This window comes from Lucilia cuprina, chromosome 2 (genome assembly GCF_022045245.1).
Source record: "Lucilia cuprina isolate Lc7/37 chromosome 2, ASM2204524v1, whole genome shotgun sequence".
NCBI classification, from domain to species: Eukaryota; Metazoa; Arthropoda; class Insecta; order Diptera; family Calliphoridae; genus Lucilia; species Lucilia cuprina.
The window spans coordinates 24457006-24480511 of record NC_060950.1 but is presented as its reverse complement, the minus strand read 5'-3'; the positions used below and the strand labels follow the sequence as shown (position 1 = coordinate 24480511).

Here is a 23506-nt window from a genome sequence, read left to right as displayed (position 1 = left end):
CCAGATTTTTTGTGTTTTCAGTAAACAAAAACAATAAAACAATGATTTCGAAACAACAAAAACTTAATATTTTAAGTCAATTGCAATTTTCTGATTTGGTTTTGTTTTATTTATTATTGTTTTAAATGTTTATTTAACATTTTTCCAAAATTTTTCATTTTACAAAAGTATTATATGCAAAAAACAGTTGTTCATTGTTTATGTTTGCGAGTGAAAAGTTGGCAATACTAACAAAGTTAACTGAACTTAAATCTAACATCAAGTTAAGCCTAGTTTAACTGAGTTGTAAGAAACCCGCCCTTAGTCTATTGACTAATCCATTAAAGTTTGGGATTAAAATTTGGGATTGGAAATTCATATTCTATTGACTTAGTCTATTGACTAATTCATTAAAGTTTAGGATTAACATTTGGGATTGGAAATGATAAATGATATAATAAATATTTCATATGTGTTTGTGTGTGTGTGTTTTTTTAATTACCGCAAAAGTTTGACTAATGACAACACGCCAATTCATTGGTAGTGTTATATCAACTGTATCGATATCTTTTGAAAAAACGATTAACAATTCTACCCAATGGTGTGGTATCAAATAATTCCATCGGCCAATGCATGATACTATTTAAAAATGTCTCATGTAAAATTTGGGAACATTTTATACAACCAATGGCCAAAGTTAACATAAAAAGAAAAGCTAATATTAGACATAAGTATAACATTTAAAGTGAAAATTTTGGCTGTTTTTAGTACAGTTTTAATTTGGAAAAAAACAGTGTTAAAACATAGTGCTTTTTTTATTAAGAATTGTTTCAAAATTGTTCGGAAAGTTGTGTATTTTTTTAAATTTTTAAACACAATAGTTGAAGCGAGATATAGGAAAGAGTATAGCAAAGTTTTAAATATTAGGTGTATTTATTTATTGTTGTCGGCCCTAAATAATTGTTTCTAATTTTCGCTTTTAAGTGCTTGCATGAGAAATAATGTTAAAAATTTTGTATCAGAAGAAAAACTAACAATATGGACAACTCTAAGGGCGGGTTTTTCTGATAAAGATAATCTTCATTCTTTGGTTAAACCTGGTTTAATATATGTTTGTGTGTTTCAGTAATCAGTAAAGCTTTTTATTATCTTAGTTTAACTGAGTGTTATCGGCCAATTAAACCTAAGTTATGAGTGAGAAAACACAATCGACAAAAACAATAAAAAAATGAATTCGGAAGAAGAATTAACTGATTTATTTTATCAATATTATTATTGTTTTAAATGTTTATTTAAATTTTTCTAAAATTTTTCATTTTACAGCTGTTTATTGTTTATGTTTTTGACTGAAAAGTTGACAATACTAACAAAGTTTACTGATTCTAGATCAATAAATGAAAAACACAATGATCGGTTAAAGTCCGCCTAAATTTGTTCTGAGTTTAATCTAACAGCAAGTTAAGCCTAGTTTAACTGAGTAGTAAGAAACCCGCCCTAAGTCAATGAATTAGACTAGTGTATGGAATAATCTAATGACTATTTTATTTTGGTCTATGGACTTGTTTTTATTCCATTGACAAATCTATATACGATTTTATGAGCTAGACTATGTACTAGTCTATTGACTATTCTATGTACTAGCCTCAGAACTTGCCTTTCTATTGGTCTGTGAACTTTTTTCTTGCCTTTTGAAAATTCCATTTACGAGTTTATGGGCTAGACTAGGGACTAGATATTGATAGTTCTATGGTTATGAACTAGACTCTTCACTGGTCTGTGGGCTTGTTGCACGACTTATTTTGGACTTGTCATGAACTTCTTTATGGACTAATCTATAGACAACTATATAGTCTTCTGTATTTGTTAATCTAAAGATTTGTCTATTTGTTAGTCAATAAAAAAGTCTACTGAATAGTGTTAACTAATCTATTGACTAGTCTATTGATTAGGCTATGAACTAGTCAATTGATTAGTCTATGAAATAGTTGATAGAATAATCTATATACTAGTATGTTAACTAGTCTATGGATTATTCTGTGGACCAATCTATTGTCTAGTTTATAGACTAGACTATGGACAATTGAATAGACTATGAACTAGTCTAGTCTATGAACTGCTATATGGACTAGTCTATGAACTAGTCTATGGACTTGTCTATGAACTAGTCTATGAACTTGTCTATGAACTAGTCCATGGACTTGTCTATGAAGTAGTCTATGGGCTAATCTATTGACTATTCTATGTACTAATTTATTGACTAGTCCATGGACTAGCCTATTTACAATTCAATGTATTACGATATTGACCATTCTATGCATTAGTCTATTGATTACTATATGAATGAATCTATTCATTAATTTTGATCTAGTCAGTTGACAAGTCTGTGGACTATTCTATTAACTAGACTAAAAACGACTTGATTTATAAAGATAAAGATTAGTTTAATAGTAAGTATATGGACTAATTTATTGACTAGTTTACGAACTATTTTTTTGACTAGTAGAAGAGTACATCTTCTATAAAACAATCTTTTGTCTAGCCTATGAACTTAACTATAGATAATTGAATAGTCTATGAACTAGTCTAGACTTTAGACTAGTCTATGGAATAATCTATTAACCATTTTATGCACTAGTCAATTAACTAATCTTTGAACTATTACATTAATAAGTATACATATATATATTTGACTAGTCTATGGACTAACCTATTTACTATCAAATGAACTATACTAATGACCATTCTTTGAATTAGTCTATTTATTAATATTGATCTAATCGGTTGACAGGTCTGTGGACTATGAATTATTTTAATTATAAGTATATAGACTATATTAATTATTCAATGAACTAGTCTATTGACTAGTATAGGTCTTGTCTAGTTTAGAATAAAATAGTGTATTAACTGATTATGACTAATTTATGGCCATTCCTATTACCTTCTCTTCTGATACATACATTCTATGAGAATTTGAAATGAAATTTTATGTTTGCAAATTATAAATGAATTATGATTTAATGAATTATCTTTAGAAAAAAAAGAAAATTACCGAATAAGCTTGAGTTAAAACCACACGCATATTTAAGGGTAAAACATTGTCAACTGTATCAATATCTTTAGAGAAACGATTGACAATTCTACCCAAAGGTGTGGTATCGAATAATTCCATGGGCCAACGGAAAACATAGTGTAGCATAATAAAGTGCATATCCCTAGAGCAATAAACGCAACCCAATCCAATGGCTAGTGTTGCAAAGTAACTGGTTGCAACTAAATAGCGTGTTAGAAATAAATGTTATTACTTTTTTTTAGGAAAAACTAATAAAATAAGGGATACTAAAAAGCGGGAAGGTGCAAATAAGCTGGAAAGGATATGTATTTCTTTTTTTATAAATATGTTGAAGGAAATAGTAGTAAAATACGTTTTAAGTTATAGGCTGGTAAAGACATGATTTTGGAAAGTAGCAATTTTGTTTTAGTTTTTTTTTTTACTTTAGATCAATAATTTAATTAATACCAATTGAAGGGGCCATCCAAAAACGTATTCTAAGCTAAATGAATATATTTGCCTAAAACAATAAACGCAACCCAATCAAATAGCTAAGAACTAAAGGATCTTAGTTATAAAAAGCCGTAAATGTTAGTAGGATTAGGTGTTAGGATAGCAAAAGCATTTGAACATAGCAGGGAAAATACACATAAAGATATTAGCACACAACTAGCAAACACAAAATAAAAGCAAATTCTAAATTTTCAAAATAAAAAGGCCTTAAAATAATTACAAATAAACATTGTACAAACTTATTAAACTAATAAAACTAAAGCAAAAATAAACAATAACTAAAAACCATACATTCCATTTAAAGCAAAGTTTAAACTTAAAATAACCCAAAAACCATAACGAAACGTGACATTGAAACAAAAAGTCCCTTAAACCCAAAACATTTATGAGACGATTTACGAACATTATTATTACTTTTTTCTAGATTTTCAATTGGTTAACAAAACAAACTTACCTTGTCCAAAACCAAAGGCACCATAAACACCCAAATACATGTCTCTTAGGCCAGTATCATTGCTTACAAGTTTGTCGTTAGACCATTTAGTTAACCATAGATTTGAACCGATTTGGAATGCTTGGAATACAAAGTTCAAAATTAAAGTAGCCATAGAAAGGAAAATGCCCACACTTTTAATGTAATGTTTGTAAACGGCAAATTCAACCTGGAACGATATAACAAAATATCAATAAAAATTGTTTTAGAAATAGTTTATTGTAGTTTAAAATGTTCCTAAATTCTATAATAGTTAAGAGTCATAAAAAATCATTAGCTACTTACACCACCGGTACGTGACTTTTCAGTTTCTATCAGTTTGCCTTGTTCTTCAATTTGTAATTTTGTTTTAGATGTGGCCGAAATCATGGATGTATCTGAATCTTGTCTATCAACGCGACGACGTCTTAAGCTACTTCTACCACTTTCAAAGGAACGTACAGAACTGAAAAACATTTTAATATACAAAAACTAAACAACAAAAAAATCCGCTAAAACTTACACAGAATCTGATAAACTTTCAGTTCTAGCCAATTTTATAACTTTCTCAAATTTGCCTTTAAGTTCATCCGATTGTAGAGTTCCCTCTAATTGTTGTTTAATAACATCCAAGTCTTCAACTTCTTCATTACCCTCTTGGATATGTTGCAAAAGGAAATCGGAGAAATCACCTTTTTTGTTTAGCAATTCCTGATAGGTACCATCTTCACTAATTTCACCCATTTTCATGACATAAATATTATCGGTCTGCGGCAGGAAGGTAATACCATGAGTAACTAAAATTCTAGTCTTCTTAGCTAAGAGACCCTTGGGACCAACAACTTCTTCGAAAATATGTTTGCCCACATGAGAATCGACTGCACTAAGAGGATCATCCAAAAAGTAAAGATCAGCATCACTGTATACAGCACGAGCCAAGGAAATACGTTGTTTTTGACCACCCGACAAATTAATACCCTTTTCACCAATTTCAGTTTTATCACCAGCCGACAGCATATCAATATCAGCTCTTAAGGCACAAGCATCAATGACACGATTATAACGCTTACGATCATATTCCTTGCCAAAGAGTATATTTTCTCTTAAAGTGGCATTCTGAATCCAAGCCTGTTGTGGCACATAGGCTATAGAGCCTACAGTATTAACACTACCCGATATTTTTTCCATTTCACCCAAGAAAGCTTGTATAACTGAAGATTTACCCGAACCCACTGTACCCACAATGGCGCACAGAGTATTCTTTTTAACTTCAATATTAATATTCTTTAGGGTAACATCATCATCACCCCAGGAGAATGAACCATTAACAATGGACAAGGGATTGGCTAAAAAAAAACATAAAAAGAGAAGTTTATTTTCTAGAAACCTTTAACATAACAATCATATACTAACGTTTTTTGGGATCATGTTGTACATTATTGGGATCTAATTCCTCGCTGTTCATGAATTTGTTAATACGTTGCACGGAAACTTGAGTCTATTGAGGGAAAATTTGTGTTGTTTGGGAAAAAGATTTGAGTTTAGTTTTGCTATTATTAGTAATATATTACACATATAACATAAATAAGCAGGCAGTTATACTAAATAAAAAAGCAAAAGTTTTACTTTTCTTTATAAAGTAAAACTTTTCGGTTAGTATATGGGATTTAAAATGGAAAGGAATAAATGGGTGTACATTTTGATATAAGAAATTTGTTAAGAATTTTATTTTAATGTCTTAAAAATGCAATGGGTAAAGTGGAAAGGAGAAATGTTTTTAACAAATGAAAACTGTTGTCAAATTTAAAACAGTTTTAGGTTGTTTTTATATGGAACTCTTTAAACTATTAGTAAAAGCCAGTTTGAAATTAAATGTTTTCTTTATTGTTTTGGTGATTTTAATAGGTTGGACTGTTTTTCTTTTTGTTTAAATAATGAATTGCTTAATATGTTCTTTTTTACTCTTTATAGAAAAAACCTTAATGAAGATATGGATCGGACCAAAAAGTTAAAACAATATTGAACTTGTTTATAACTCTGATTAAGTGTAGAAATAAGACATCTATATAAGTGCGATCTAGTTATGGAAAAGAAAATAAAACTTAGTTCCTTAGGTTTATTTGGTAGACAACAATATAAGAGTGTCCTACAGACTTCCGGATGAATGTAGCGTTTTTCAAGCGGAAATCCTGGCTATATGAAAATCCGTGGATATTATTAAGACACACATTACTAGGGGGTCGGAATTGACGATTTATGTTGATAGTCAGGCAGCTTTGCAGTGTAAAACGTTACATTCTAGCTTGGTAAACAGCTGCAAAAAGGACCTGGAAGGGTTAGTCAGGTTATACACACTCAGGCTGTGTTGGGTACCGGGACACTGTGACATACAGGGTAATGAGATTGCAGTTGAATTGGCCCGACAGGGCTCGGATCTGGAGCTCGATAGAAGGGTCAGCTCGGTAAAACCCCCTATTTGTCATTACTATAGGCTAATTTCCGAATATTTAAAAAAAAAAAACACCAACCAATCCTGGTACAGTAGACTGGATTGTAGGGTTTCTATGACACTATGGCCGAAGTTAAATCCAAAAGCAACCAGAATGCTATTTGGATTGGACAGGAAGAGTACAAGGATTTTGTAGGGGTAATAACCGGACACTGCTCAATTGGAGCCTTTAGGGGTAATGGGGTCGGTAATACAGAGTATTTTTGCAGGTTGTGTGAGGACGAAGAAGAACTGGAGACAGTAGAACATATTTTATGCCACTGTCCCAGATTACAGAGTCTGAGACTGAAATGGCTAGGTAAAAGATTCCACGATGAACTAGGAGATGTAGCAGGGTGTAACCTAGGCGACATTATGGGCTTCATTAGGGGAACTTTTTGGATTTTCAGTTAATAGACAATTAAGGATTTCCCTTCCATGACCACTTCTACTTTCTTCTGTTTTCTTCTGTTTTCTCCTTGTTTTTTATTAAAGGGATTCACAATGGACCATTGGGTCTCCGAGTGGATGTATATATTGATATACAACCCTTTTAAACTAGTTCCATTATATATGTAATCTGGATCTGCCAATAACAGTCCTCTTCTGTTCAATCAACAACGTACTTCGTTACTCTGTGATGCAAAAGAAAATCGAGGAATTTAAAGTTTTAATTAGCAACTCCTGATTAGCGCCATCAATCTGTGATATGAAGATAATACAATGAGTTACCTAAATGCCAATCATCTTAAGCAATAAACCTTTTGGGACCAATATCTTTTTGCTGTTTTTTTCGAATAAATTGCATACATAATGCCTAGACCTATAAAAAATAACTCTCGGCATTAATTATGTTATTGTAATTGAACTGTTTTGTTTGTTGTTGTTGTAACAGCAAATCCAATAGACAAAGTGAAGTAGAAATGAATGGGTATCATTAGAACCCTGATCACAAGCTATACATTCCTTCGGAATGGCAAGGTCTATGCAGGACCATTAAGCATTAAGTCTATTACTTTATTCCGTTATTAATTTGTGCCTGAATTACTCCTCTTGATAGCGTCTCCATAAAAACAGCTCTATACGAGTTGTAATTTAACGTATCCTGTCCTCTATTAAATGTCACTTGGTAACATTACACTGGATGTTCTTCCCTGAGTAAAAAACTTCCTGTTGATATAGCTGTTGCTGAGTTGACAATCCTTGAACGATTGAGAATCGGATTGTTCCGGAGCGGTGATCCCATGGTCGTGGTAACGCTATGTTTATGGATGTCGATCAAAGTTACTTTATATATGTTCTTATATAACAGATCCTGCACATATCTGCGTATGTTTTACGGTCTTCTTTGAAATGCCTAGTGGTAGCTGTACAATGTAAAAGTTAGGATGACTCATCCGTTTTCAACCCAGAAGAAACAGTTTGAGTATCAGGAATTCACAGCGTTTCTATGAATGTCGCTCATAACAACTCTATACGAGTTGTACTCTAATGCCCTATTTAAAGTGTTCGGTGTCCTAGATTACTAATACCTTGTCATTCCAGGAGGAAATGTTTTAATTATTCATATTGTATTCTCTGTCTGAAAGGACATTCATTTACTAGATATGTAGGTGGTGCTACGGGGTTATACACCTGCAGCCCCTAACAGTCGTTAGGAAAGCTACCGAGGAATTGATAGAGTCTCTATGAAAATCGTTTAAAAGAGCTCGTGTAATCTAATGGATCCTACACATATATGCGTTTGTTCGACGGCCCTCTTTGAAGTGTTTCGTGTATAATGTAAAATTTAGAATGGCTCATCCGTTGTCATTCCAGAAGGAACTGTTTTGTATTCCCTGACTGGAAGGACATCCATTTACTAATATGTATACGTGATTCTACGGGGTTATTCACCTGCAGTCCGTAACAGTCATTAGGAAAGCATTTGATCAGGTCTGAATATTTCTCCGTTTGGTATCACGCCCACGATAGCCCGTTAAACGCGCCAGAACAACTTTACTTTAACTGGTGATACATAGTTACTAGCAAAAAGTTAATTTTCTTTTAGAAGTAATACTTGTTTTTGTAACAGATACGCTACGTTGTTCTTTCCTGGTGAAAAAACTTCCGGTATATACAGCTGTAGCTCTGTTGACAATCTTTGGCTGATTGAGAATCGGGTCCTTACAGAGCGAAGATCCAATTTTCGTGGAAACGTTAATACAAGTAATTGAAATTATCCTGTCTGTTATAAACTCTATGTATTGGGAGTGAAGGGGACGTTTATATCGGGGAATTTTTATAGGAGTTATAGGATTTGTTAAGAATAAACTTTAAAACAATAATTTACAAGACATTATAAGGAAACAACACATTTTAATATAAAAAAATAACGAAACAAAACATAAACAACATTTACACAGATTAAAAAAACAGTATTTCTGGGAAAAAATTGCAGAATTTTGTAAACTATTTAATTACATTAAAACTAATCAAATCAAAAATACATAGCAAAAGTATGAATCTACCAAATTCAAACTTATGTTTATAAAATTATAATATTCTTTTAAAAAATTAGACGAACAATAAAAAAACTAAATTTATTAACAAAAAATACTGTTTTTTAAATCTTCTAATTCTAGAATATAAAAACAAACACGTATAACATTTCTAAGATTGAAAATAGAACTTACTTGAACCATATTCGAAATCAACATGGGTAACATAGTTAATGGAAAACGTAAAATATTAAATAATGATAATGATACGAATGTTTTAGTTGCATCGAGTACATTATTTTCATCAATTAATACATAAGTGGCGAATGTGACCAATGAGACCTGTAATAAAATTTGTCAAAATCTAATGTAATAATGAGCATTTATAACATTTTAAAATTAAAGAAAAAAAAAGCTAAAAGATTTAAATGTTTGTTAAATGTCATAGAGAGATTTGAAAGTAAACCATAGATGCCAAAAACCTAAATGTTGTTGAATTGTTGACATTTGTAGAAAGAAATCCTTTAAAGTGAAGTGAAACAAAGTAAAGAAACTTTGTTTAAATGAATATGTTGTTTGGTTATTATTATTATTCCATTATAGTCATATAAACAGCAATTTATACCTCAGCTATATCCACCATTAACATGGGTATTGTTATCATTGGCAATTTAATGGCATCGAATAGAGTTAGACCTACAAAAACTTTAGAGGCAGTCAAATGATTTTCATCGCTAGACAATACATAAGTCGCGAACGTAACTAAGGAAACCTTTTTGGGGAAAATTTTGTTTATATTAGTTATAAATTAAAAGAATTTTCTAGTTGACATCGCCATCCAGTTTGTTAACCTGTAAAGGAAATTATGCAAAACAAAGATTAATCATTTTAAGAACTTACCAAAAATGGAGCACAAGACCATAAAAATGATGTACTGGCATTTAAGTAGGCAGTGGATTTTAAGGTGGCAATTTCTTTTTCACGAATTTCCAAAACTTGCTTTTCAAAACTGGGCTCCCAGGCGTATAATTTAAGAACCTTTATACCGCTCAAAACTTCATTCATCAATTTGACACGTTCATCCTTATACTTCATTTGTCTTATTTGATAGGTTTTAATGCGATTGGCAATGACACCATTGACGGGAATTAAAATAATCATCACAGCAAGACCGGCCAATACAGAGGGACCCAACAATTGCCACAAGAAGAATAAAGCCAAACCAATCTGTAAAGGTGCCGACCACAACATATTCAAATAGGTGGTTAAATCCATAAAACGTTGAGCATCTACAGCCATTAGATTGACAATTTCACCAACAGTTGACTCTTTACGGGTGGCATTTGAAATGACTAAAGCCTTACGGTAAATGGCATTAATCAAAGCGGTACGTATACGTAAACCTACAGTGAACATGCGATGGAAATATTGACCCAAAATAATGGTTTGTGTTGCTGCCAATACGAAAAGTAAAACTGCATAGAAAATACCCTTCCATTCGGGCTGTTTAGCGGTATCACTACCTTCAGCGGAGTCTTCAACAAAACCAATAATCAAACGCAATACTTGGGGCTGGGCAAATGTCAAGATATCGGTAAATAATTTCATCATAGAACCGAATAAGAAAACACCACCAAATGATTTAACTATAGGTGGCATAATCGAAACTGTACCGGTCTTTTTACCCGTCTTGGGGCCGTGAGGATTTTCAAACGTTACCTTGTCTTTGCTAAACTGTACTTTAGTTTGATTGGGTTCGCTTTTAAAATATTTACGCACATTTTTATTCCAATAGTAAGCAAAAATAGGCATAACTTCTTTGCAACTATCCTGAGGATTTAGATCCCATAGATCTTTCTCTTCCAAAGGATTGCGATAGCCACGCCAGGCCATGCCATCAAACCATTGATACGTAATGCGTGACAAGAAACTGGCCGAAACTTCTGGAATTTCATTATCCGAACGTTCGTATTTGGTAAGACGTGGCTTGGCATCGGCAAAACAATTGAGAACCAACATGCCACAGCAGAAGGCAAAGTAAATCATAAAGCTAGTATATTCATATTCCTCCCATGAGAAATCAGCATTAGGATCAGCTTTTATGGCATCGGCACGATGTTTTTCACCTCTTACCTCGGTGCGACAACGTGCTATCGATAGAATGGTTAAGAAGAACCAGAATAAAAATTGACAGCCAGACGTTTGTATGCCATACTTGCGATTAAGAGGAATGAATATTAAAATGAGTATCTGAAAGTAGAAAGGAAAAGAAGGAAACATAAAATATGTGTATTTGAGAACATATTTTCAGTTTTATTTTTGAATTTTACAATTTAGAACATAAGACCTTTTATTTCCGAACTTAAGAGTTTATGTTCGAAAATTCGCAAGTGTGTTCGAAAAATGTTTAAAACAGTTTAAATGATCTCTAAATTATGAGAATTCATAAAAACACTTGAGTACAATTTATTCGCACATTATGTTAGAAAAATTATCAAAATAATCGCAAAAGATAGATATTTTTCGACAGACATTATTTAAACAGAGTGTGAACAAATGCACATTACACAAATAATAATAATAAGTAGTAAAGTAAATATAAATTTAATCTAATCTTAAAGTTTTTATCATTAATAGGTAGTTATTTGATTTTTATAAAACAAATTATAATTAAAAGATTTTACTGGACTTTAATAGATTCTATTAAAACAAGAATTTTTGTGTATTTTTTCTTTTCTTATAAAACCTTTTAAGGAAGACACTCTTTTAATTATCTGCTGGCCCACTCACATTGTAACACATAATTTCCGCATATTCGCATACATATACATATGTATGAATATGTATGTATGTGGTATGTACGTAGAAATTATTCTCAAAACTTAAATAAAATGTGAAACGAATAATAAAAATACTTACAAATGTTGCAAATTTAATCACTGGTGTCCATATATGAACGGGATAGATAAGATCTGCCGTATCATTGTCTGCCTTATAGACCATAGCCATAATAAAATCGACAGCAGTCAGCACCAACAGAGACAAGGTCAGCAATAGTTTACTTATATTTAGTTTATTCCATGGTATATTCTTATCTAAACTGGCCTTCAGATAGTAAAAATCAAATATACAAAATAACCAAAGGAAGGCACATGGTGCCCATACTAATACGGTCTGCTCGAAGCAAGGAGTAAAATCAGGATCTACTGTATACCATGTTTCATTTGAATCCTAAAATACACAAGAAAATTGATTATAAAACAAAATTTCATTCATGACCAAACGTAGCAAAGGTTAAGCATAAAATTTACAACTACTTACCCAGAATTTCGAACCACAAAACTCATCCATAGGATGAGAATTGTTGGCCATGGTGTCTAATTCGATTATTAATTATCGATCAAACCAATTGTGTCTAATATACTGCTGCCAATATTAATGGGTTTGATTAAATTTATATTGTTTATTTGTTCAGTAAAACAGCACCCGCGCCCGGTCCTCGACGTACTATAGCAACAACGTGTAAAAATCTACGGTGAATAATAATAAAGAGAAAAAAAAACAAAATTAAGAAAAAATAACAAAAAATTAATAAACAGCTGAGCAGAGACCTATGCCAAGCAATAACATAAATGACGGCGTTAGAAACTGATAATTAACCAACAGATGTGTAAATAAAATGTTCTATTTAATATTCAGAACTTTTAATAAATTTCTATACACAAAAAAAGATTTATATTGTATAGATATTAATATTTAACAACAATTTAATAAAAATTTATTTAATATCTTTATTAAAAAAATCTCAAATAATTTTAATTATTAACACAAGGTGTCTCATAAACTCATTAGTTTTATTTATTAGTAGAAGTATGGCAACTCAGTTTTAATCTATCATTCTCTATATTCAATTCAATTTTCATTTTTCTAGCAGTTTCTTATAACTCTTTTTGACATTCGTCTTCGTGTTGTATTTTCGTTGTGCGGAGTTTTTTTGCAAGTGAATTTTATTCGTACAATAATTACAAATAAATTGATAAAAAACAGTTTTTGCTTAAATAGTTTTTAAAAAAATGAGTTCACGTCGCAATTATCTAGATGCTGATAACAGCATTATGGAAAGAAATTTAAGATTTGTTAGGGTAATTTGCGTTTTACTAATGGACGCCATATGAATGGTAACTAATGTTTTTTTCTTTTTTTCATTTATAGAATGATTTGGAGGAAAATCTAAATCAATATTTTGGCGGTTCAGGTAGTCGTAGTAGCAATTCTACTACGGTAACGGCTCCACCACGTGATTATAATGTTGTACAACCAAAACCCGGTAAGTGGAACTATTAAAATTTATAATGGACAATTTTGTTTGCATTGTTTTTTATTTTGTCTCGTATTGGAGGCTTTAAAAAATAAGTGTTGCCAGATTTGTTTGTGGCAAATTGGATCCCGTTTTATTTTTAAGAAAACTCAGAGTGTAAAAATAATTGAGATATTGCGTCATTATTTTAAGGATCGAAAATGATAGGCTTCAGATATTTGAATAAGACATATATCTATAGACTAAACATATTACCATATTAAGAGCAATGATCAAATTTTATATTTTCTAATACATATTGACTTTATAAAAGCACCGTTATCTCAAAGATATATCGATATAACAGAAGGAATGAACAAATGAGCCAGGTTTTTTTGACTAATCCGATAAGTTATCTTTAATAATCTATAATTGTATAGTGTTCCTTAAAAAACTTTCATCGTAAAGTTTGCTTAAGAAAACTTTCATCGTAAAGTTTGCTTAAGAAAACTTTCATCGTAAAGTTTGCTTAAGAAAACTTTCATCGTAAAGTTTGCTTAAGAAAACTTTCATAGTGAAGTTTGTTTTAGAAACCTTTCATATACACCAACATAGTGGTGAGGGTATTATGCGTTTATGCTAATGTCTGTAACGTACAAAAATATTGGTCCTACACCCACTAGTATACAGATCGACTCAGAATCACTTTCTAAGTCGATTAAGTCAAGTCCGTCCGTCTGTCAAGCTGTGTGCCCTTGTAAACCGTGTTCGCAAGGTACAGGTCACAATTTTCAAGATATTTTGATGAAACTTGAACCATACGTGTTTTTCGAATGACGAAACCTATTGAAAATGGTTGAAATCGGTCCTTTATTTCACCTAGAACCCAAAGGACAAAGGCCCATATTAACCTATAATTGGTTGGTTGGTTTTCGTGGTAGTTCACTACGCGCCAACTGTCAAGTTAAATCAAAGAGCCTCCGTTTTGACCGCTCCACTCGATTAATGTAGTATTAGATCCAGCTCGTAGCTGTAAAAAATCTAAGGATATCATTCAGCCTTAACTCAGATATCTCACCAAGTTTAGATATGAAGTGATTGCCAAGGAAGCGGTTTCACTTTTCGGCCAGAGCAGGGCATTCACAGAGGAGATGAAAGACCGTTTCTTCCTTTTCCCTGTTATTGTAAGTGCGACAATGAAATGGAGACCAAGCCGACTTGCGTGTCTGCTTATAACCCAGGGTCCTGTTACTCCTGCTATCTGCCACGCTAGCTTGGTCCATTTACATGTGTCTAGGTTAGTTGCTACTGAAACGGTGTCGGAAATGTCAAGAGCAGATCCCGTTCTGCTCATCTGCCTGTCTGCCTGTTCATAACCGTAGTAATGGTAATGTCAGACAGGCCACCCAGCATTGAATCCCTTTACATTACTATATAATCCCTATAGTAAATGGTTGGCCATGATACCGACTAAAGTTATCTACTTGTTTTAAATTGAATACTTACATTGAGAACTATTTATAGAAGGGTTTATTGATAATTTTTCTATAGAAGACATTCATTGACTTAACTTTCTTATAGAAAATTACATCTCTTTTTAAAGAGAACTTTTATTGAAAAAGTTTCTAAAGAAAATTAAGAAACTATTTAAAGAAAAATTTATCTTTTTCAAAAAATCTATATCGCCAAGTTTTTATTGAAAACGATTGTCAAAATCATTTCAATAGAGAACTTTTCTAAAAAAAAAGCATTTGCCGAAAACTTTTATAAAGAAAATATAATTCGCGAGCGAGTTATTCTGATAAAGATAATCTTCTCATTATAAGTGAGAAACAACAATTAACAAAAACATGAAAATAATGAATTCGGAAGAAGAAAAACTTAATATTTTAAGTAAATAGTAATTTTCTGATTTCTTTTATCGATATTATTACTGTTTTAAATGTTTATTTATATTTTTTCTAAAATTTTAATTTTACAAAAGTGATATTTGCAAAAAAAAACAGCTGTTCAATGTTTATGTTTTTGACTGAAAAGTTGGCAACACTAACTAAGTTAACTAATCCTACAACAATAAGTGAAAAACACAATCATCGGTTAAAGTCCGCCTAAATTTGTTTCGAGTTTAATCTAATAGCAAGTTAAACCCACTTTAACTGAGTAGTAAGAAACCTGCCCTAAGACAAAAGGAAATTAACTTTTAATTTTTACATATATATACATATATAGACTTTAAGAGAGTTTCTTAAAAAGTAATTCATTCAAAAAATCCCAGAATTTTGTTATATTTACTGACTCCTAAACAAACGAAGCGACCCTAATACACACATAGAATCTTTCACTTAATTGTTTAGCCAGTTTTTTTTTTTTTTTTGCTTACTGTGTCAATTTTGTACATTGTACACAAATTATTAACATACAACAACTGAATTACGTCCTAAAAGTAAATATTTATACATATCAGCGGTATTTAATTGATTTGATATAGTGATTCAACAAAAAAAAAAAACTAAGAAGATAGAAATAAACATAGTGCAATAAAACTCAGTTATTTAATTGATCATTCTATGAACGGACACAACATTATTGAATTTCATTGAAGCATTAAATATATGATGTGTAAAATGTAATTTGTCTAGAGTTTTCATCAGAGCTATTTAAGAATTTATTCTTTTGTTTAAAAAAAAATGAATTAAAATATTAAATAATTATATGTTTAACAAATGAAAACTAACTTTACATTACTGGCATATTCATTAATTGTACATACATACATATGTACATATATACATATCATATTTTATTTCATGCTATATATTTATACATATAAATATAATTTATTTGAACAAATAGTTAAGATATTTTTCTATATTTATTCGACAGTTGCTATAGATTAAGTTATAGATATCAATGTTTCTTTTTAAATTATTATATTTATTATTTTAATTAACAATAACAGTTCATTGATATCGAAATTTGAGTAAAAACTTTTAACACTTTGTTGATAACTAGGCACATAGTATGCGCATTTGTAGGGTTGATTAGACTTAAGAAAATATTTTTATTTGATTTCAAATTTACATTTCAATAACATGCTTTATAAAGAACATACATAGAAAATATTTCGAGATTATATATTTATTAGATATATTACAAATATTTTTGTTGTCTATTTTTTTTGGAATATTTATATTTAATCCAAGTCCGTCTGCTTCATAAATTATTTTTTTTTTTTTTGCTAATTCAACTTGTTTGCAATGGTGTCAAACAAGAATAATCTATTATTTTTAAAGACTAGTTAGACAAAATGTTATTTGTTAAAATATAATATATTGAAAATTAAACAAAACTTGTTCAAAAGTATTGTTAAGAATTTTAACTTTTTTAACGATTTGTTTGTATTAAATTTAATTTTTTAGGAAAAGGGAAAAGTAGCACAGAGAACTAGTTTCTTTTTCCTATCTCTATCTCTCTATCTATCTATCTATCTATCTATCTATCTATCTATCTATCTATCTATCTATCTATCTATCTATCTATCTATCTATCTGTCTATCTATCTATCTATCTATCTATCTATCTATCTATCTATCTATCTATCTATCTATCTATCTATCTATCTATCTATCCATCTATCTATCTATCTATCTATCTATCTATCTATCTATCTGTCTGTCTGTCTGTCTGTCTATCTATCTATCTAATATATCTATTTATTTATCTATCTATCTATCCATCTATTTATCCATCCATCTATCTATCTATCTATCTGTCTGTCTGTCTGTCTGTCTGTCTGTCTGTCTGTCTGTCTATCTATTTATCTATCTATCTATCTATCTATCTATCTATCTATCTATCTATCTATCTATCTATCTATCTATCTATCTATCTATCTATATCTATCTATCCATCCACTTAGCTTTTTTATATAACACGTGTTTGAAAGGCTTTGCAAATACAATTTCGCTTATCTTGTTGTCTTGAAAGTCTTTATGTTCTTATTAATTTTTTTTATTAAACAAACATTTGCTTCTTGTCTTTGTGCAAAAAATATAAACATCTTTACTATGACTTGGCATAATTCTTAACATTTACCTCTCATAACTTTCTACAATATCTGGACGTATTATTTATTATTTAGGAAGAAATATTGGTTTTACCTTATCGCTTGCTTGTTGAAGTAAAACGTTTGTTTTGATAAGTACAAATATGTTACTGCTAAAACAATTTCATAATTTAAAAAAAAATTACAAAGAAAAATCTGAGATTTATTAAAATACCAAGATTAAGAATTGTAAATATAGAAAGGTTAATAAACTTAATGAAAACTTTAACATACAGATGTCATATACATGAGTAACGCCCACAGAAGTATTATGATGAAATTAAAAATATTGATTTAAAAAACAAAGAAAATTAAGTTAAATTTATAATTTATAAAAGAAAACTGGCCTACAGAATGATTTATAACTTCAAAAGAAGACAACAAGAAAATTTGATATTCATAATAGATTTAGAAATGAAGGTAGGCGATATTTATACTTATAAACATTTTAAACAGGTTTAATTCTAAATATTTTATATATATATTTTTTAATTTGAAATATAAACAGTTAAATCAAATTTGTTATTTTGACACACACATACATATTAATATTTACATAAAACAGTGTAATCTTTATAACCTTGTAAAGAGAATAACTTGATATATCAAGTTTAATTAATATTTTTAAATTGTTTATTTCCATTTTTTTAACATTCTAATCAAATTAAACATTAATTATAACAAATAGAAATTGCCTCTCCTAAAGCAAAATGCCGGCAATTATATTTTTACATTTGTTTAAAAAAAAATTTATACAAAAATATTCATTATCTCATACAATGAGTTTTATTTAGAATCTTTCAAAATTATTGCATAATTTAAATATTCATATACAATACTAATATATAATTAAAAAAGAAATCCTAAAACATGTTCTAAAACAAAACTAATTTAAAAATAATTTTGAAACAAATGAGATTTTTAAAATAAACGGGTTTTTACAAAAAAAAAAAAAAAAAACTTATAAACTTGTTGTTAAGTTGAAGGTCTTTCCAAATGGAAGCTGCGAAGGCAAACGCACATTGTTATTCTACGACACCTTTTTATCTATTCTTTGTTAAATAACTTTCTTTGGTTAGTTTTTGTATCCACTAGAAAACATGTTTACTTTCAATGAATATCATGTATAGATAGATCATTAATGTTAAATTATAAATGTTAGATAAAAATTTGAATTTGTTTCAAAGTCGTTTTGTGCTTTGTTTTTGCTAAATTACGCTGTTGTAAAATGTTTAGAGCTTTACTGGCTCATACTAGTTGTTCATCTTTGACTATCGAAACTGACCAGATGGTTTTGTTTTCTGACAAAAAGACTTTCGTTTTATACAGCTGTGTTGACTATCGACTTAACCTGTAAGGCTGTTTAGATATACCGGAAGGTAACCACCCTATTGATGCCATGAAAAATTCCATTATTTAAGATACAATCTCAACCATCTAATGACCCATATCAGTGCATTCCTTAACATCTTTAAGTCCGCGCAACCACGCTACTGAGATGTTCCTATTGTTTCGGCAACATCACCTAGAGACGTATTTGGTAGTCCGAAATACCCAACAAAATGGATCAGGATCCCTCCATACGAACTGATCTATGTGACAAAGAATATAGGAATTTCCAAAGTCAACTGAAACCAATAATTGCCTCGACAACTGTTCGCGTAGCATGAATCAATATATCCTGTTGAAATGACAACAACAGTACTGTCCCACCTTTCACTAATTTTAGGCATTAGTTCCATTCCCATGATCATAAATATCTCTCTACGGAATGACTGGCAACAATTGAACGCTAACGTGAAAATTCCCCAGCATATATCCACGTCCCACTACATGATCGGGTTCAGGAATCCATCATATGCTGCTTTTTCAAAAAAAAAACTGTTCGAAGAGAGAATTATCCAACCTATAAGGTATAGGATATATCAGTCCTTAAACTAACATTCTCTCCCCTCGACTTTAGGTATTAAACCGCAGCCACTACGTAGATTACAAAGGAACCTCCATCAACTGACCAGCCAAGATAAGTTCTGCGGGCAACTGGCCACCTAAAGTACCAGATTATCTGGTGCTCTTATTCGACCCCATGCCAAATCATACCAAGGCAAAGCCGAGGATACATTTGACATCAACAGTTTATAGTCCCGGCAGACTAGAGTTACTGGTAGCATTTCTTCACCACGGTATTGCAATAACACCAAGGTGGTGATTTCACCAAGGTAACATGCCCTCGGGGGGAGGGGCAGCAATACTATTGAAATTTATATTTAACTTCGATTTGAATGAAATGTGTTAATTTCACGATGCTGTCTTTATTTTAACACTATTTGTAAACAGCTATGATAACTTTTTACTTAATAGTTTTGTTTTTCACTGTTTTATCAGTTAATATTTATTTGTTTTTAAGCAATGATGACATTAATAAATAAACATTTTATCTCTATAAAACAGACACTTCAAATAGTTGTAAAATGTGCACTCAAAGAAACTAAAACTAATAAAACAAAAAATTACAACAATTTAAATAATTCTAATACATTTAAGCCCTTATTCATAAACATTTATCAATGGTTTATAGAACAAATTTTCTATGAAAAAAATTGTTCTATAAACCTTTGATACATGTCTATTAATAAGACAGTTATTTTGTATGCAATGAGAAAAGGATTTTTTAAACAATAACATGATACAGTTAAAATGTCATTTTGATAGTCACATGTAGTGCTTAAAATAACCACATGGCACATTTCTGGCGAAATGTAATGCTGAAAGTGTCCATTTGAATTTAATGACGCAGAAAAAATTACATGCTATTCAAAACAACAATTAGAGCTTTGTTTGAACAAGGGATCAGTAGCTCAGGGCGAGTTTTTCTGATAAAAATAATCTTCATTCTTTGGTTAAACCTGGTTTAATTCTGCTATACAGAGAGGGTTGAAAGTGGTTCTAAGATTATGAACGTATGGTATTAAATTGAAAGCATAATGATGATAATTTTTCAAAAGCAGCTATTCTTAAATCAATAATATATCGCTGAAAAACATTTTTTTTACTTCCGGTTGCTTTTCTTTAATTTTGTGTTATAAGTTTTCTTGTATTTATAATTGTATCACTTAGCTGTTAAATTCCAATTACGATTAGTAATTATTTCGTTTATTTTGGGATCGTAATGCTTACATAATGGCTCTGGTTAAAATTTTCTTATTAGTAATTAATTATGATTACAAAAGAATTTAAAAGTAATCAAAGTTAATTGAAATTATAGAAAATTTTTCATAAAGCATAAAATGAAACATAATTCAAATTATTTTAAGAATTACTTTTGGATTTGTTTAGGAATTATGATTTAATTATTTTTAAATTCCTTATTCAATTGTTTTCAATTACTAAATATGAAAATAAACGTTTTTAATCAATTACCTTAACTAAAAAATATATATAAATCTATTATCTATTTACTAATGATTATGATTATTAATCATTACCTAACCGCTGTGTAATGAAGAAAATTATTATAAATATTTTAGAAATTGATGATATATATATAAGTGAAGAATGCCTAAAATCTCAAGAATTCATTACGGATATTCCAACGCTTAATTGTGACGATATGAATCTAAAACAATTTCTTAAATCTATAAATATGGAGAATATTTTTGGTATTCTAAAAGGTAAATACTAAATAGAAAGAATTTTAAACATTTGAATAATTCCTATTAATGTTTTTAATAATTTATTCAAGATGCTAATATAACCTACAGAAGCCTACCCTATTTAGATAAAGATGATCTAAAAGAAGCTTTGCCACAATTAGGACTACGTGCAGAATTTCGCGAAAAGTTATTTGCCTGGAAAAAAGAACAGGTTTTTTTTATAATAATCTTTAAGTTGAAATGAAATTTTAAATATTTATTTATTTAGCCTTTAAACGATGATGAAATATCTTCAGCACCATCTAGAGTGCAAACATGGCTAAATCAAAATGAAGCATCTAGCAGTTTTAACAACTGTAATACAACTTTAAAAAAGGTAGTTAGGAATAAGTATTAGACGTTATTATAAAACTTTTATATATGAACTATTACAGGATTTGAAAAGCTTGTTAAGCGAATCGACAAAAGGCAGAGCTGTTATAGAGTATGCAGCTAAATATCAAAAATTTAATTCTCAACAAAGAGATGATATTATAAATATAATAGTGGAAGATGCTATCACAAACCAAAAAGCACTTTTTACTAATGAATTTACACAATTAACAGCAGAAATTTGCCGACTGTTTCCATTTGAAAATAATATGAAGGTAAGAAATAAATACTGCAAAAGCATATAAAAAAACTGAGTAATATACTTTTAGGAATACTATTACATTCCAAGAAGTCAAAAAAATAATGCCGGTGGAAAGTTGTATACAAAATATAAAAATAAATCTGCAAAAAAGAAACGTAAACTTATGGTAACCACTGAGAGTTCCAGTCCTAACACTGAAACTGTAGAATTTGATGATTCTATTTCGATAGCATTAAAAATCTCACTTAACAAAGAGACTTTAGATTGGAAAGATGTGTGTAATAAGTGGAAACAAACGTACGAAATGCGACAAAAAGAAATAAAAACCTTAACTAGTGATGAATTTCTAAAAAGCTGGTCAAAATTATCTCATTGTCGTGTACCAGAATTGGTATTATATCTATATTATTATCTAATACTATGTAAATTATTTAATGTTATACTTTTAACAATTTTTAGATAAATATAGATTTTGATATAATGCATCCGGGTAAAGGAAATTTACTTTTTGAAAAATGGCAATTATTTAAACAACAAATACTACCTCATTATCACAGTTCTATACATAATGAGTTTTCTAAGCAATTACTAGCTAGTATAACACCATATACAAGTACAGGTATGCTTACTGCATAAGCAAACAATAAGCATAACAATAATAATAAACATTTCACTTTTTCTCTAATTTTAACTATATAGATTCTCAGGATTATATCTATACGATATTGCTGAATGCTGTACTACCTTCAGCAGCTAGATTTAAAAATCAAAATGGAAAATGTGTTAAACGTGTAACAATAGCAGACTCTCAAGAAAGTCTAGTCTTGCGTCTAACATCCATAAATGATTATAAACAACAAATCGATGCTGTAATTAGTAAATATTATGCGGCCGACTTAACTATACAACCATTTATCATTGTAGAAGGTGTATGTGACACTCATATCAATAGTTTTTATGTTTATTTTAATAATAATTTGCTTAAATTTAATACATTTATTAAGTGTTTAGATACTTGTTTTAAAATTTTCCATACACTTTCATTAAAATATCCTAAAGCTTGCCTAGAACCATGGACATTTATACAAACGTATTTTTATAATATTGAAACACAATTTGATGTTAAATCTGTCAATTTAACTTCTCTCATTAGTTTTTTAAATGAATATTAAAGAAAGACCCCATAGTTTTAATAGAACCTTTTAAAAATAATTAAGAGTTCTATATTCGGCTGTGCCGAATCTTATATACCCTTCACCATGGTGTGTTAAAAAAAAAGTCGGTATCAAAAACTCCTCTTTCACATCGCTTACTTCGGACTGAACATACTTAAAAAAAATTTAAAAAGTACCTTTAAAACAAAAATACTAATGAGTTTACTTTTTCCGATTCTCACCTAATTCCGACTCTACACACTTAATTTCATGTTTCTAGGTTCAATATTATTGAAAATTCAAAAAGTATCTTTTGCAGAACTAAAAAGTACCAAAAAATTCCAATTGATTTGTTCTCGTCTATGTTTCTATAATTATTATTAAAAAAAAACTCAAAAAGTACCTTTTGAAAAACGAAAAAGTACCAAAAGTTCACTTTTTCCGCTTCTCACCTAATTCTGACTTTACATACTTAATTTCATATTTCTAGGTTCATTATTATAGAAAACTCAAGAAGTGCCTTTTTAAAAACGAAAAAGTACCAAAAAGTTCTCTTTTATGGGTTCTCATCTAATTCCGACTCCACATACTTAATTTCATATTTCTAGGTTCAATATTATAGAAAATACAAAAAGTACCTTTTAAAAACAAAAAAAGTACCAAAAAGTTTACTCTTTCCGCT

The 23506-nt window shown here is 30.0% G+C and overlaps 2 protein-coding genes across 26 annotated transcripts in view; one reads left to right on the top strand and one right to left on the bottom strand.

Annotated features, from left to right (window-relative positions):
* Positions 1–12533, bottom strand: part of LOC111677704 (multidrug resistance-associated protein 1) — a 40027-nt gene extending 27494 nt beyond the window's left edge. For 7 of the 23 annotated variants that reach the window (XM_023438871.2, XM_023438869.2, XM_046956642.1 and 4 more), the window contains exons 1-8: positions 12303–12533; positions 11901–12212; positions 9882–11231; positions 9177–9323; positions 5427–5511; positions 4537–5359; positions 4320–4479; positions 3996–4203 (exon numbers count right to left, since the gene is read on the bottom strand). In XM_023438871.2, the coding sequence (XP_023294639.2) occupies positions 3996–4203; positions 4320–4479; positions 4537–5359; positions 5427–5511; positions 9177–9323; positions 9882–11231; positions 11901–12212; positions 12303–12353 (3136 nt within the window). In that variant the 5' untranslated portion in view covers positions 12354–12533. Of the gene's footprint in view, positions 1–3028; positions 3250–3995; positions 4204–4319; positions 4480–4536; positions 5360–5426; positions 5512–9176; positions 9324–9606; positions 9754–9881; positions 11232–11900; positions 12213–12302 lie in introns of all 23 variants that reach the window. The other 16 variants (XM_046956646.1, XM_023438877.2, XM_023438875.2 and 13 more) reach the window with 5 other exon arrangements.
* Positions 12534–12908: 375 nt separating this feature from the next.
* Positions 12909–23506, top strand: part of LOC111688960 (PIH1 domain-containing protein 1) — a 27323-nt gene continuing 16725 nt past the window's right edge. Inside the window, exons 1-9 of one of the 3 annotated variants that reach the window (XM_046956653.1) lie at positions 12913–13123; positions 13194–13308; positions 20911–21054; positions 21126–21247; positions 21305–21412; positions 21471–21683; positions 21738–22061; positions 22130–22289; positions 22370–23051. In XM_046956653.1, coding sequence (XP_046812609.1) covers positions 13055–13123; positions 13194–13308; positions 20911–21054; positions 21126–21247; positions 21305–21412; positions 21471–21683; positions 21738–22061; positions 22130–22289; positions 22370–22842 — 1728 coding nt within the window. In that variant the 5' untranslated portion in view covers positions 12913–13054 and the 3' untranslated portion in view covers positions 22843–23051. Of the gene's footprint in view, positions 13124–13193; positions 13309–20910; positions 21055–21125; positions 21248–21304; positions 21413–21470; positions 21684–21737; positions 22062–22129; positions 22290–22369; positions 23052–23506 lie in introns of those variants that run through there. The other 2 variants (XM_046956652.1, XM_046956654.1) reach the window with 2 other exon arrangements.